Below are 16,745 nucleotides of genomic sequence, written 5' to 3'. Positions count from 1 at the left end.
AATATATTTGTCGATTTTCTCTATTTACTTAATTCGAACAATTTGAATTATTCCAACATATCATTCTAAGTTAATTCCACATGAACTAGCAGAAGAACCTAATGGACCTATAGATCATGGGCTCCAACGATTCGAGATTAACTGGCTAAATCCTTTTAGACCAAACTAATAAACATTCTTTAACAACGGATCATTCCACTAAAGTTCTATAGTTGTACTCCCATCACTATTGATATATTACTGTCTATGGTCAGTAAGTTAATCCTTCACAGGTTGTTTGCAATCTCTGTTGGGTCAAAATACCGTTTCACCCCCGAGATTAGATCTTGTTCTTTAAGTCCCACTGATTCACTATTGAACAATTGGTTTAAGGTCCACCCTATAAATTGAATCCCTCTCGGGCCAATGAGAGGGTAGGGCCCCTTGTTCAAGACTTGGATTCAAACCTTAAGAGAACAACCTATCCACTAACCTTAAAGTGAGTAGTGAATTCTTTCTTGCACCCTATATCTCTAGCTATCCACTCGATCTTACCTTTGAAATAGGAGGCTTTTTGGGTCAGCACCATTAAGCTGCCCTCACCTATGCAAACCTAAGGATAATTCCGTATGAACAAAAGTTCATAGTTATCCCAGGATCTAGATTAAGTTACCTAGGTCATCATAATCGAAATAGTTAGTTTTATATAGTTAAGGGTGTTATAACTTAAAAGTGACCACTCTCATGTCTCTAGCTACATGAACGATTCAGGATCACATTGTTTGTATTAACTATAGAGTGGGCCGCATCCATAGTGTCTTTAGAATAAGGTGCCCAACCTTAACCTTATTCATAGACTATAGACCGTTTGGGCTATATACTCGAACTTGATCCATATTTTATGTTTCTACATAAAGTTCAAGTCTAAACTATATAGCCTAGTTTATTGGATTCAAGATTATAATATTTTATTTTCACTAATAAGTCCTCAATAACCACTTTATTGAATAGAATGTAATTTAAACTATAAACTACGAGTTTTAGAACATAAATTCCAACAAACCTATGAGTTTGGAATATGTTTTTTTTTTTATTGAATGTCATATGTTTAAGAAAAATTTTCACTTCAACCTCTTATCAACAATCATTGATGACCATCTACAATAAACATTAGCCAACTTCACGATTTTCTACAGCACAAGTCCTCCAATAAACTCTAGCGAAACCTTCACATAAAATAACCCAACTTAAGTCCAATATTAAATTATTTAGATTAAGAAATAATACTTGATAGGTATGCCAAAACCCAATCAAAACTTACCAAAGAAAAGTCTCAAAGATGGCTTAAAAGCATGGCTTGAAATAGTTGGCTCGACTTAGATATGAGTGGATCGGCTCAGGTAGCTTGATGACTAGTGCACTCAGCTCGGGTGTAGAGGAATTCGACTAGCGGCTTGCGGCTTGCAAGGGAACGACTTGCACGCGGCTTGCGAAGGGCGAGGACATTCTCACATTATCACGTGAGGCCCGAACATAAAGAACAACTCAAATGGTGGCTGATCAACAACGTGAGACGGAGACATCTGAGCACGGTGAAGCATAACGGATCGACGAGATCCGATGAAGATCGATCAAGACACGAATCTCCAGCAACGACTTCGTGCAATGAAGATGAAGACAAAGATGAATCTTGCAACGGGGAGCTTGACAACTTGGATCGTGAATGGAGAAGAACGGAGACGACGGAGGATGCGACTGAAAGAGATGAAGATGGGCGACGGAAGGTGAAGCTAGGGTTTTCTTTGTGAAGAAGAAGGTGAATAGTAATTAGGGCACACATCACGAGGGGTCTATTTAAATTATTATTATTTCTTTCCTTTTCCTTATTCTTTTTACCTTTTCAAAAACAAAAACAACCTTATCCTCTCTCCTCCTTTAATACCAAACAAATCATCATTTTTTTTTCAAAACTAAAATCAAATATTCTCCCTCCTCTTTAAACTCTTTCATCACATCATCTTATACCTTCCCTCTTCTCTCAAACATCATATATTTTTCATAAATAATTATATTATAACCAATATAATTATTTTTCTTTCCAAAAATTAATTATATATAGACATTTATTTATAACTAATCATAATCCCTTAAATCCCACCAAAACAATTAAATCAAACACACACTTTAATAACATCAATTTCCAAATCTTCAAACTATTAAATATCCTTCCAAATAAATATTTAATTAAATCTTAATTTTCACAGAATCAACCAAAATTCTCAATTTATCTCAAATTAAAACCCCAATAATTCCAACATAATTGAAATTAAATCAAAATAATTAAAATTAAAACTTCATTATTTTTTGGGGTATTACACCACCACCACCCCCACTACCACCCAAATTGCCCATCTTCCCTAGCCAGAGAAGCCCTTGCCTGATTGTAACCGCAAAAATCACCCTTTCCCATCCATCCCTCAACATTTCCTCCTCATTTCCATCTCCATCTCATTCTCATAATGATCTTCCCCCCCTCCAAATTACCAAACTCTTCAAACCTCACAAATGCCATGAACATCTATAGACACACATCTTTCCCCCATCAACTATTGACCTGGACTCCTAGCATCTTGATCTCAATGTCTCAAACATTATTCTTTTTGAAGAAGACAAAGAGCCCGAGAACACGACAGAGGATGAAACGCCGCCTTGTCTTAAGTGTCAGCAATTGTTTATGACCAACTCTTCTAAGACAAACCTATCTATGAAGATGTAGGCATGACGAGCTCAGTGAGTAAAGCACGATTATAAGTGGAAGTCCACATAGGAAATGAAAGTGAGCTTTGAAATTTACTCTTCAATGTAATTGTGGAGTCCAGGAATTCAACGAAGTGCTTCTGAAGAATGTGGCAATGAAGGATCAAATCACCAGCCTTAAGACAGCTGTCATGGGACTGAATGCCAAAGTGGATGGTTTAGAGCCACGATCTCTCAATTAAACTCAACAGTTGGACAAACGTCTTCTGCTTTGAACAACTTGACCAATTTGTTGCTTGCTCATTCCAATTAATCGTGCCACATTACGGAGCGTCGTGACAAACAATTTGTAGCATAAATGGAATATACGCATGTAGTATTTGTACAACGTGCCCCTCAACCTGTCATTGCGTCAGAATTGATCTTGCATTACCATCCCTTCATTTAACAGATCCAACTCCTGACGAACATGACCCTTGCCTAAAGAATTAAATTTGGGGGTGATGTCTTTTGGAATTCGGGTTATTTTGCCTTTATTATTTTTGTTCTTTTGTCCACTGTTCGTTCATTTTCATTAATCAAATTTCCATTAAGTCCATATCTCTTAATTTTTATGCGATTTACTTTTCTTGGCGTTTGCTTCATTTATGAATTTTTTGCATGATTTCTTTAGTTCCTCGCAAGAAGAACTTTCATGATGAAATTTATGCTGCTTAATTCAACTTATACCTAGTGAAATGCACTTCGTAAATATTTCTTGTAGTCTTTAGGCGAGCAAGCTTTACCTCAAACCTCTTTTGTAAATTTTCTAAGTTAATCTTGTCATTCACTTTTTCACAATGATGACCTTGCGAGACTCTAAATTTAAGAGTGTGCGAGGTCTGAGCTAAAGCATTCGAAAAATCAAGGAACCCTTTCTTAAAAAAAAAACCTAACTTATTCTTTCATTTTGTTCAATTGAAATAATAACTCCTATGTTGTCGCCTCTCACCAAAAGTCAATAGGCAAAGCTTTACCAAAAGCTTAGAGTAGATAAATAAGAGGCGATAAGAATTATAGTTGAAGAGAGAAACAGACTCATAGAGTACCTATGATTTTCCACTCAACGCCCAACACAAATAAATAATTTAGCTAATAAAAGTCGTTGCAAGAACTAGAGCGAAACTAAGAATTGCTGGAATAACAACCATTTCGCAAAAAGGGAAAATAAGATTTTCTGAAAAATGAACAAGGGTATTTTGAGACTTAAGCTTGCCGTATTTAGAATCTAAAAGTATGTTCAAGTCTAGAGTAGGCGAGGAAAAGAAGAAATGCCAAATTATGAGATAGATTAGAAAAACATTATGAGAGGTTTAGCGATGTGTATAAAAGAAATCATGTATAGAATCTTGAAATGATGCTCGAGGACAAGCATTAGTTTAAATTTAAGGGTGTGATAACTTGTAGAAATACAAGTTATTGAAGCCTTTTATGTAAAAACAATGAAGTCTAATATCGTATGAGAATGGAAGAAAATAAGAGAAAAAGTAGGCGATTTGATTAAATTGTGAACAACATTGTACAAAAGAACTCCATCCCGGTTTTTATTGCATTTTAGTGTCCTTATCGCAGGATTTTAGGTTAAAGAAATGGAGCTCAACGATATAATGTTTATGCAAGAAGATGCATTCAGCCAATGCGGAGATAATGAAGCAAGCTAGGGGATATGAGTCGCTAGCAAACAAAATTGGTTGGCGGAAAAGAAAAAAGACGAAAAGATGTCTGTGTGACGCCAATACAGCTTTTCAGAGGCATTAATGACGTGTGGCGTCTTGTCAACATCAATCTTCACCTATAAAGAGAGTCTTTCACTTCAAGAATAGTGTGCACTATTTGGGCGGAGAGCAAGTCCTACATCGCCCGTCTTCTCACTTCTCTTAAGTTTAAGGCGAGAGCTTAGAACAAAAGAGAGAGAGAGTTGATCCCCTATGTCGTCCCCCTCACCAAACAGGCAAAATTCAGAGTCAAAGAGTATGAGAAACCATGCTCTAAGGTGTAATACCTTCTTCTGTATCTCATTTTCTATTTTTATTGTATTGATTTGTAAAATGTTCCTCATAGCTGAGAGGCCTAGCGTTATTTTTATTAAAGGCAATGTATTTCTTCTTCCATTGTCACATGTCTCAGTTACTTTTCATCTTCAAACTGTTTCGTTAACTTTTTAGCAAGGAAATGTGTTTTTAATACCTTGAGAATCATTGTGTCTGCGCTATGAGTTTTGTTAAGTTAAATGCGAAGGTCAAAACAGTGTTCATTCAAGAGAAGATCATTGATGTTGATTGTAATCACCTGACAAGTGAGAACACACATTTAGCTAAACGAGTGGTGAGAAGATTGTAACAATACAATTTTATCACCAAATTTGTTCTTCGCATACATTGTAGAGATGCCAATGTATGTGCAAAAGCATTGAGAGGTTGCTTGCCTTAATCAAGGAGAAATTACTAATAACATATTCAAAATGATTAGATGTAAATCATAGCTTAACTTTGTGTATTTGAATCTCGAAAGGGGAGCAAGTATGGTAATGGCGCCTATAGGCTGCTTGCCCTAATTCAAAGTTAATATATGCTTTGTATCGCCTTGAATTATTAAAACACAATTCCTTGCGAGTAGTTAATTAAACTATTCCTTCCTCACCATGCCTAGAGACATGAGTTCACTTTTCATTTTCCATTACCTCACCATGCTCACTTTGCACCGCCAAGCACTTTGGTGTAAATACGTAGGACATAATTATACTGTGCATAACTTTACTGTATAGTTTACACCGCATGATTTAGATGTGCAATAAGAGAATTAGGAGCTTAAATTTCCTGTGTTCAACCTTAGACTTACTAGGAAACCTCTCTTACTTCACTTCGACGATAAAGAGGAAAACTTGTTCGACATGCATGCTTATCTTTATTATGTTAGCAATGCATGAATAGGAGTGCACCTTTTAACGTATAACACTATTTAGCCGTCTAATAGTCGCTTGCTTAGAGCTCAACATGATAAATCAACAATAGAAGCTTATGCATATAATATGTAGTATGGAAATACTTAAGCAGATGCGGGGAAGACTTTCAACTAATGAAGGAAAGCCTTGAAGGTCATTTCTCAAGTAAATTGGAGCAGTGTTGAGTGTCAGAAGGATACAAGACATATCCCTTGAAATTCTAAGCTGAAATTTGGAGTTAAGATACTTGACGATTCTAAACAACTTTGTAGAAGGAAGTTTTCTCATTTGAGTTATTGACCTCTAAAGTTAGACTTAGGTTCTGAACGAGAAAGGAAATTAAGCAGAGTTGAGGTTTGGCCGAGTGTTAGGAAGGGCGAGGCGAGTTGGGCAGCAAATTAGGTGAAAAGAGGTAAGTTGAGTTTTTAGAGCATTCAATAAGCCCAAGGACGCACGCAAGCTGCCGATTGTGGGCGTGCGACCATGAGGCGTACAACGTGCTAGGCATGAGGTTAGCACGCGATAAGGCTTTCCCAAGTCCTGCACTTACACCAACCCCTTGCCACCTATGCTCTACACGCCAACCATGCTAATTGGGAAATTTTGAGCTGTTTGTGATATTTTTTCCTATTTTGAGTAAAGTTTAGATACTTTCTAAGGTTAAGGGAATTAATTTAGGCTTAAATATATATTTTTCAGGATAAGAGGAGGTTGGGTACATTATCCTGTTAATACTATGGATACGACTCACTTTGTATTGATACAGACACATTTATCCAATGCGTTCATGTATATGACATGGGAGTGAGGGTATCTTATGCAATGAGTTTGCATAAGACTGGACCACGAAATAGTAATCATTAGATGTAACTCCATTAACTAGTTGAGTTTCTATTACATTAGGATGACCTAGGTAATTTAGTCTTAATCCTGAGTGTATTGTGAACTTCTGTTTGCGAGGGATTGTCCTTTGATTTGTACGGATGAGAGTGGCCAGATTGCCGACTCAATATGCTTATCATTTTGGGGAAAAGACCGAGTGGGGAGCTGGGAACATAACCACACAAGATGGAATTCACTCATTCCCACCTTTAGGGTAAGTAGATAAGTGTTCCCTTAAATGGTGTCTCCGAGACTTGAACAAAGGGTCCTACCCTCTCAATGGCATGGGAGGGGATTCTGTTTAGTGGTTGGATCATAAACAGATTGTTCACTAGAGGAGCACTAGTATTTAAGGACTAGAAGTAACCTAGGGGTAAAACGGTAATTTGACCCAACTGGTTTTATGAACACTTGTGAAGGACTAACTTACTGGTATTGGTCTATATTTGTGGACACAAAAATATATCTACAGTGAGAAGAATTCAGCTGTGAGTCTTTAGTGAAGTGTACACACAGTTAACGAATATTGATTAATGTGGTTAATGAGTTTAGCCAATTAATCTCATATCGTTGTAGCTTCTAATCTGTAGGTCCATTAGATCCCCTTCCTAGCTCATAAAGAGTAATGAGATTTATTTATATTGGTTGTAATTTGAAATGTTCAAATTTACTTTGGGAATTAATATAATGTATGTTAATACATTATAATATAAAGTTTATATTTTAATTAGACTTTATTATATAAATTTAATTTTGGATATGTTTCAAAATTATATTACGAGAGAATAAAATATTTGAATGAGTTCAAATATTAATTTAATGTGAATTAGATTCATATTAAAACTATAGGTTAAAATTTAATTTGATGTGATACATATTAAAACTATAGGTTATGAGAGAAATTTATATTTGAATATGATTCAAATTTTGGATTAAATTAAATATAAGATATTTAATTTAGAAATTAGTTAATTGAAGAATTAATTAATAGTTTAGTTTAATTTGATTTAATTAAATTAAATAAATTAAAAATATAGGTTATGCGAGAGATATTCATTTAAATATGATTTAAATGAAAATATTAATTAAATATGATTTAATTAATTATTTAATTAAATTAACTAATTAGTTTAATTTATATTAATTTAATAATTATTAAGTTAATAGGGAATGCGGTGGTTTTCCCATGTTCCCATTTATTTTCTCTAACTTCCCACTTCTTCCGTATGAAAAAGAGAGAATTCTCTCTAACTTCCCACTTTTTCCATCTGAAGAAGAGGGAATTCTTTATGCAACAAAACAGAAAGAGTTCTGTGATTTTGATATGATCATCGCATTCTCTTTAGAATTTTTTTTTCTCTGCAAAAATTCCCTCAATCCAATTTTGGTTCCCACAAACCATCTTAATTGAGAATATGAAGGTTTCCAAGTGGTGGTACCCAAATTGGTGATTGGTAAATTCAGAGTCGTCAATGAGCGTAAGTTCTTCTTCTCCTTATTTTCTTGAAAGCATGCTTAGCCATAAAATTTTGTAATTTAATTTGACAATGTACTGGTATTTTTTAGGTTCCAGTTAAATTGAGTTATGGGTTCTTTTATTTCTTCTATTGTAAAGGGTTTTTTATCCCTTCATTTTTCCCATTTTTTTACTATTCATCTTATTAAAGTATTGTAAGTAGTTTAAGTGTGTATTATATGCTTGACAATGAATCATTAATTATAAGACTCATTGTGTTTAGCCTAGGCTTAATTCAATCATTTGGCCAGCGCTTGTCACCAATTGCTCGAGAGAGTAAATAATAAGGACCTCGCTAAATACGTGCAAAAGAGAGTTTGGAAACAAACTTCGTCCTGACGTTTTGCCTACAATCATTTGTGTCCCAAAAGGAGAACAAGTGTGGTGTTTAGGCGCTGAGAGATTGCTCGCTTTAAGTAGAGAGGCAATGTGATGTTTATAGGTAAGGAGACCTAGACATATATCGCTTGATTTATCTTTACCATTTGTATCCCGAAAGGAGAACAAGTGTGGTGTTATAGGTGTCCAAAGTTTGATCGCCTTAAATAGAAGATGGTTAAGTGATCTATATCGCATCAAGGACATCTTGCATGGCTTAAATCGCCTATAATGCAGGGACTTTCCTTCACCTTTCTTAATACGAGTTAGTTCACATTCTACTATCATCCTATTCCATCCACCCATTACAGAATCCTCTGTGTAAATAATCAGATTAGTATAGTTTTACATTTATACTGTATAGAATTTATACCACTTGAAATTAGAAGTAAACTTTATAACTACACTTAATAGACATTCCCTGTGTTCGACCCTGGCTTACCCAGAAAATCTCTCGCTTTGCTTACACTTTGACAAACATGAGGAAAACTTGTACTCAATGCAAAATTAGAAGAAATATCAATGCTTGGTGAGGAAGGGTACCTTTTATAGCATGGTCCTCCCCTAAAGGCAAAGTTAGCATTTTTTATCGCATAACTTGGTCTACTAGCGTTGCAAGTTGCAGAAATAGATCAATAAATGACGAATTAATGAAGTATAATTAATCGATTGACAGGCGCGAAACCAATTCGCGTACTCAATCTCATGTTCACTCAGCGAAGAGAATGTATAAAAAAAATTAAACAACAAATATTCTAACAAAAATACAACAATGACCTCATGTGCATATAGTGGATTTTCGATACCGATGTGAAGGCTGACGAATCTATGCTTGTACATCAGTGATGGTGTAGTCCATTGTGCCTATGAGGGGATATGGTGGAAATTGTATCTATGTTGAGAGAAGTGCATCTTTTGACGATGTGGTGTACCAACCACCTATGTTTCATGTTAAGAACGGGTTATGAATTTATGATCAATTAAAGTTTATGAAATATCTTCCAAATGTTTATCAATTCAAATATCATGTTTGTGAAATGATTTCAAACTGTTTGAACATTTCTATAGGCCAAGGATTTATGCATTATAGTTAAAGAAAAATATGTTTTATAAAATTGTGACTTGCTAAGTCTTTCGACTTATTCTTTCAAATATTTCCTCACTTTTCAAATATAGATTATGTACTCCAGAATGATGAGCTTACTACTACTAGGCCAATCAATATGAAAAGAGGTGTTAAAGTAACTTGAGAGTTAATCTTGAAATCAGTAAGTTGGGTCCTGAAATATAAAAATAAAACAACATGTATGTGTTTATAGTTCAAGTTACAAGTTGTGGGTCTAGTGAGAAGGTTATTATTATGTCCATGTGTTTCACTGATGTACTTTAAAAGTTACAACCAGTGGTCCAAGTTAGATTGGTTAGATGGTTGGTGAGTGTTGTCAAGGTATGACAATGCTCACCAACCCTCGCACCCTCTTTTGGAGCTAGGTTAGGACTTTAGGGGAGGAATTTCGATAGAGGGTGTGACAACTTGTCTTTTTTAAAATATCATGAACATTTCCTTAGAGGATGTTTGTACAAACCTTTCAAGTGTAAAAAAATAGGGCAAAATACACTTTTGCTCTCCGAGGCCTGAAGTTAATGTCTATTTAGTCCCTAAGGTTTCAAAATGTATAGTTTAGGTAACCAAATGTTTACTAGACCGTTAACGAAATGTTTATTAGACCGTTAACGGAATGCTTACTGAACTGTTATGTGATGAAGTGGATGGTAATATGAATTTGATGACATGTTAATTATATTTAATTAGTTGAAAAATCAATTAATAATTAATTTAAAAACAGAAAAAAAAGTAAAAATATTTAAAAGGTTAGAATAAATTGAATAATACAGTACCGCAAATTTTTTTTAGGAAATAAACGGTAAATGGAATTTACACTTATTCTTAAGCAACTTTTTTAGGAAAGCCGAGTTTTTTTTCTCCCTCTATGAGAGTCCTCCCCTGAAGACGAATGGTCATCCTCATTCCTTCTTCATCGCTTTAGCATCATCTGTTTCATCAGAGATTCTCATTCTTCTTCCCCTGATCACCATCTCTCATTGTCCGATCCTTGTGAAATTCTTCGAAACTCCTTCAAAACATTTTGAAATCTTGAACAAAACCCTCTAAGTTTGTTATTTAGAGAGTAACCTTTACCTTTTTTTAAATTTTGAATTGTATTGCTAAAATCCATATTTTCGTAACAGGACCTTAGTGCTTTGATAAACCTTTACCCTTTTAGGGTTTTATTTCATTCTAACCGAGCTTTGCTTATGATTAAAAGTTTTAATTGTTTTTTCAACTAATTAAATATAATTAACATGTCATCAAATAAATATTAACGTCACATCATCACATAACAGTCTAGTAAATATTTCAAAAGTTTAGTAAATATTTCAAAAGTTTGCATTCGTGAAGGACTAAAATGCATGTTTTGAAACCTTAGGACCAGACATTAACTCCAAACCTTAAGAACCAAAAGTACAGTTTGTCCAAAAAATAATAATAACAATAATAGAACTATCTTTCACATAAAAACGCTTTCTTAAATACTCACTTCAGACATACATTTAATTGAACTTCATATAAAAAATATATCATTATAATATGAGGTCCTCCATTTTTGTTTTCTTCCATCTAAGATCTTCTATTCGTCCATATCTAAAATCCTTAGCATCCTAACTATCTTCTCCTCGAGCAATTTCCACTCTTATCAATGTGTATATTGGTATTGGTATCTACATTGTTGTGTCGAATTTCTATTGAATTATTTACTAATATTCGTTATCACATTACTTAAATATGAGAGTACCCTAACATTTCATTCAATCTTTATAAGTAGATTGACTAAATATGTTAAACAATTGAATAATTTTAATTCACAACTCAAAATTTATCATCTTTTTAAACTTTTGTTGCAAAGTCTCAACATCCGTGCGCTCAACTTTGCCTAGAAGACAACCTTTAAGAAATTCTTAAACAAAAAGAAGTGATATCTTTGAGAAAGAAACAGCCTCATTTCAAACATTACAACAATTAGGCATTTGAAGTTGATCAATAAACTAATACTTATGTATTATGTTTGAAAGTGTCAAACAAAGGTGAGTCTTTAATGTTGGTTTTCGAATAGAATGAGGCATCAAGGCTCAAATCCCTTTTTGTCCGTCTGTTGTTCAGCACTTTTTCGTTTCCACATTTTCTCACACAACACCCTATTTTCTCCGGTCTCACACCCACTTGCAATGTCGTGGATCGATGTGCTCCTCCCCGCTGGTGGTTGAGCTTTTCTAGGAAAAGATTTGCGATTTCTATTCTCCCAAGTATAATTACTCCACTGTCAGTCTCTCTCTCTCTCTCTCCATTTCTTAACAAACTCGCTACGAATGCTGCTCGTGAAGAATAACTCAAATATTCGTTTAATAACAGAGATGGAAAATGGAAACCAATGTGTTTCATTCTTTCTCGAAACTGACTAGAAATTTCCAAGTCATATAGCTTCTAAGTCTATAAATAGGCATTCCGATGCTTTTGGACAAGAAAGCTTTGAAGCAAGTCTAGCCATTCTTTATATTTTTCATCTTTGCAAACCATGTCTTCAACTATAGCATAAATTCCAGCATCTGGCCACACATCCTTTTCAATCATCCTATGGAGGAGTTGAACCACCTTCTCTAATTTATTACTCTCGAAGAAACCACGCATAAGGATACTATAAGTAATTAAGTCGGGAGAACAACCATTTTCTTCCATCTTTTGAAACAAAATATTTGCCTTATCTACTTGTCCCTCCTTACAAAACCCATGGATCATACTGGTATAAGCCATAGCATCCGGTTGAATCCCTTCCTTGGATAGTTTATCAAATAGCTCCCAAGCAGTTTCAAGTTTCCCTGCTTTGCACAGACCATCAATTAGACAACCAAAGGTTTCAATGTCCAATTTCATGTTGTAAGATTTTAGTTCATTAAAAAGTTTCATCGCTTCAAAAAAACAACCATTCTTACACAACCCATCTAAGAAAATACAACATATACATAAATCTTCAGGAATAGCATAAGGTTTAATGACACGAAATAGTTCCTTTGCATCATTAACCTTGCCGGCAAGAAAAAGCGCTTTTAACAAGACACCAGATGTTTTCATATCTGGCCACATTCCCACATGAAGCATTTCACTGTAAAGCTTCATTGCTTCTTCCACTTTCAAGTTTTTACAATACCCATTGATTAACATATTGTAACTAATCACATCAGCTTCATATCCCTTACTTGGCATACTAACAAACAACTCCTTGGCACTATTCAAGTCACCAGCCAAACAAAACCCCTTAATCAATGAAGTGTAAGTAAACAAATTAGGAACAATACCAATCTGAATCATCATCTCTAGCAACTTCTTAGCTTCGATAACCTGTCCTTCCTTGCAAAGCATATCAATCAACACACTAAATGTGACAACATTTGGTTGAACACCTTGATCCACCATCTCATTGAATAAACATATAGCCTCCTCCCAATTTCCAACCTTACAAAGCCCATCTATGATGATACTGTAGGAAATAACATTAGGCCTACAATTAAATACATATGGACTAGTGTCATTGAGCATTTCTTGATGCCACTTAAGTGCGAGGTTAATATTCCCTATAGCACATAGGCCCTTGATCAAAGTTCCATAAGTAACCACATTAGGTGTGCAACCTAACTTTTGCATTCTCATAAATAGCTTAGTAGCTTCAATAATCCTATGCTGCACACACAAGCCCTTAATCAAGGTAGTAAATGTCACTTCATCAGGAATGTAACCTCTCCTCATAATCCCCGCCATGGCCGCGAGACCTTCGTTAATCCGATTCACATTACAAAGGCAATTAATCAATATATTCAGTGTGAGTAAATCGGGCGAAAGTCCAGCAAGGTGCATTTCTTTATAGAGAGAAAACACTTGAGAGTAATGCTCAATCTTAGCAAGTCCAGCAAGTAAACGATTGAAAGAAAAGATTGAACGCATCATTAGGTCAAAGAATTGGTGTGCTTGAGTTACAGAGATGCTACCTGTCTTGCACTTGTGTAGGAACATTGGAATCCCGTGTTGAAAGGAATTGCGCTCCGGTGATGCATGTAGGGACTTAGAATTATTTGCAGAGGAAATTTGGGGATTTGATGATGGAACGGGAGGAGAGTGAGTAAATAGAGAGGAAAAGAGCTTAGCTTCGGAAGAAATTGCAACAGCAGAAGTAGCGGAAGAAACGGTGTTGGTCTTGAAAGCCATGTTCAACGAGAAATTTGGGGAGTAGTCCTAATCGGAATGGTTGAAGGCTGAAGCTGCCGTCCTCAATTGCGTGACCCAACAACTTAAGTTAAACCCTAACTCTCTTTTCGCCGCAGATTTGTAGTTCTTGGTACGTTCTCAAAGACGTTGGCCCAAAACTAACAATGCACAAATATGATGCCGCCCTCTAAGCTACGAGGGTTTGTATCTCTCGTGTCTGCTTATTTACGTCAAACATTTAGAAGATTTAACCGAATTTTTTTTTTCAAAAATATAACAAATAGATAAAATATATAAACTCTATATAATAATTTTGAAATTGAAAAAAATTCACATGCTTACAATGTAAAATATAAAAAATATCTCAATCACGATATAAAAAATATCACAATCAACATGTAATTATGAGCCACACACGTATGCGAGTAATCTTCTTCTAAATGATTGTGTACTATAGTCTAAACTATGGTTTAGATGAATAAATTGTAAAGAAGAAGAAGTGAATTGAGATAATCGTTTAGAATTGAGATCGTTTAGATTTGGTAAATGAAATTTTTTTCAAAGTTCTTTGGTATAGATTTGGCTACCAATTCCAACGATTTTTTTGAAATTTTTTTTATATTTTATATACGATTTTGAACCAAATAACACTTTGAACAAAAATAATACAAGATTTATGATTGATTGAAGAAAAAAGATCATTATTTCAAAAAAAAAAAAAGAAAATGACACAAAAAAAGAAGAGAAAAAAGATAATAGAAATGAAAAGAAAAATCAGAGAAGAAGAGAAGAAAGACGATGAAAAGAAATGACAAACTTGAAATATTTAAAAAAATGACTAGTTTCAGCTCATTTTTTTTATTTTGTTCAGCGGCCCATGAATATTTTGGTAGTAAAATATTTAATTTTCAATTTTTTTATATACATGAATTGCAATATATTTTGTTTTCGGGTTGGTTTTCATTTAATAGTTTTTATTTTATTCTCTAACTAATAAGAATGTATCTCTTAATCTTGGGAATTTGTTTTGATAGTTAGATTTAAAATTTTCATTATGTTGTTTTTAAAGTAGTATTTGGAAACATCCATTGACAATTTCATCCGGATGGATTCATTTCGTCTTACGTTCAACTAATTGTCATCCTCATCGTAATTTCTTCACATTCTGGGCTTGTCTTTTGGTATCAATTTGGTCTGGGACTCTAAGATGTATTACAAATGTCACGACTATATGTCTTGTAGATCAAAAAGTTATAAGTAAATGAGTGTAACTATATAATGTTAGATATTTGTTTATTTTATTAGTATATTCACGTCTATATTTCATAGGGTGTTGTCGATGTTATTATATTTAAATTGGATGTCGCTAGTCTTCTTTTTATATATTTGATAGATACTAGGATATATTTACGGTATTATAACATACTTTTACTATATTACAACTACAACTTATATTATTCATGTAGTTTGAGTAATACTATATTATGTTTTATTCGATATATTACATTATTTTCAATATAAATATATATCCTTGTTCGTGTAACTATATATACTTAATTAATAGATACTACGACATATTTTATAATATATATTTTTGTAATTGTTCGTACGAGGTTTTCGGATAAATATGTTTCGTGGGGGTTGAATGTTCAAGCTCAAGTTAACTTGTGTTGATGTTGTGTTTGAATTGATTTGATACGATGTGGTTCGATCTCTAATGCTTGATCCTCTAATTCTCTCTCGATCGAATGTTTATGCTTGATGTATGGAAGTGGAGCGCGTGATGTTTCTGAAGCCTAGTTGGAAGAATATTTGCATCTCCAAAAAACTTGAGCTTCAAGGAGTGATTCAGTCTTAAAGAGCTTGTTGTTAATTGGGACAATTCTCTCTATGCTCTCTAGCAAAAAATTTGACTTGGAATTTGTTGGTCCAAAAATCAGACTTGGACTCAATCATATGGATTTAGGTCATATTTAGCATTTAAGCTAAACTAAGTTTTTTTTTCTTCATTGGACTTATTTATTTAAATGATGTACTTTTTTCGATATATTTTATGATATATTTAATCATAACTCGTATAGTTTAACATTTAAGTCACACGTATATTTTAGACAAATAAGACAATCTCATATAGTCACATATACAGTTTGTTCCCATTTTACGTATGCACCCAAAACAAAGATAATAAAATTTGAACCGTAATAAAAGTAAAATTTACCAAATAATAGTAGAACCAAAATAAATAAAATCAAATTAAAAAGAATGTCACATAAAAAATATCATAACAAAGAGAGAAAAGGGCGTAAAAAACTGAAGAGAAAAGAAAAAGAAATTCTAAAAATAATAACCAATCAACCGATGAAGGAGATTACCAAATGGAAGAGCTTGTGAGATATTGATTATATGTCTGCCTTTCAGGAAAAAGTTAGTATAAAATACATTATCTCCTAATATATATAGATCTAATTGGGCAATAGAAGAACAATGAAATGGAGGAGGAAGATAAGAATAAGGAGAGAGATTAAGAATAATGTTAAAGAGAAGAGACGAAAGAGAGTAAAATTGCATTATCTCGGTCGTCAAATTTCAATGTTGGGATTTGGTCGACCGTTTAAGCTTATTCACACACACATGTATTTATTGTTGAAGAATAAAATTTATGTTTGAGAAACTTAAATAACTTTATTTGGGTCTCCAAAATAGAAAAGATATTGAAAATCGAGTATTTCTTAACTTTAAATTTTTAGTTAAATTTTATAGATTTGTCAAATATGCTATATCATTTTAGATGTATGTTCTAAATGTTATAATGTTATTTAGATTAAGGGCCTATTTGGAATAACTTAAGATTTCTACAAAATGCATTTCCATTTAAACATTTTATTTTTCTAAAAATTCCTTGAAAGAAAAGCACATGTGTGTTTGACAATTTTTTTTTT

General features: G+C 33.7%; 1 protein-coding gene across 1 annotated transcript; it reads right to left on the bottom strand.

The window, feature by feature from the left end:
- Positions 1-11,532: 11,532 nt before the first annotated feature.
- On the bottom strand, positions 11,533-14,002 carry LOC103489704 (pentatricopeptide repeat-containing protein At1g62720-like). The gene has a single exon (XM_008448972.3). The coding sequence runs from the start codon at positions 13,804-13,806 to the stop codon at positions 12,040-12,042; it is 1,767 nt and encodes a 588-aa protein (XP_008447194.1). The 5' UTR covers positions 13,807-14,002; the 3' UTR covers positions 11,533-12,039.
- Between the last annotated feature and the right edge of the window lie 2,743 nt (positions 14,003-16,745).

Source organism: Cucumis melo, chromosome 1, assembly GCF_025177605.1.
Source record: "Cucumis melo cultivar AY chromosome 1, USDA_Cmelo_AY_1.0, whole genome shotgun sequence".
NCBI classification, from domain to species: Eukaryota; Viridiplantae; Streptophyta; class Magnoliopsida; order Cucurbitales; family Cucurbitaceae; genus Cucumis; species Cucumis melo.
Note: the sequence above shows the minus strand (reverse complement) of the source record. Positions and strands in the feature narration are given on the sequence as shown.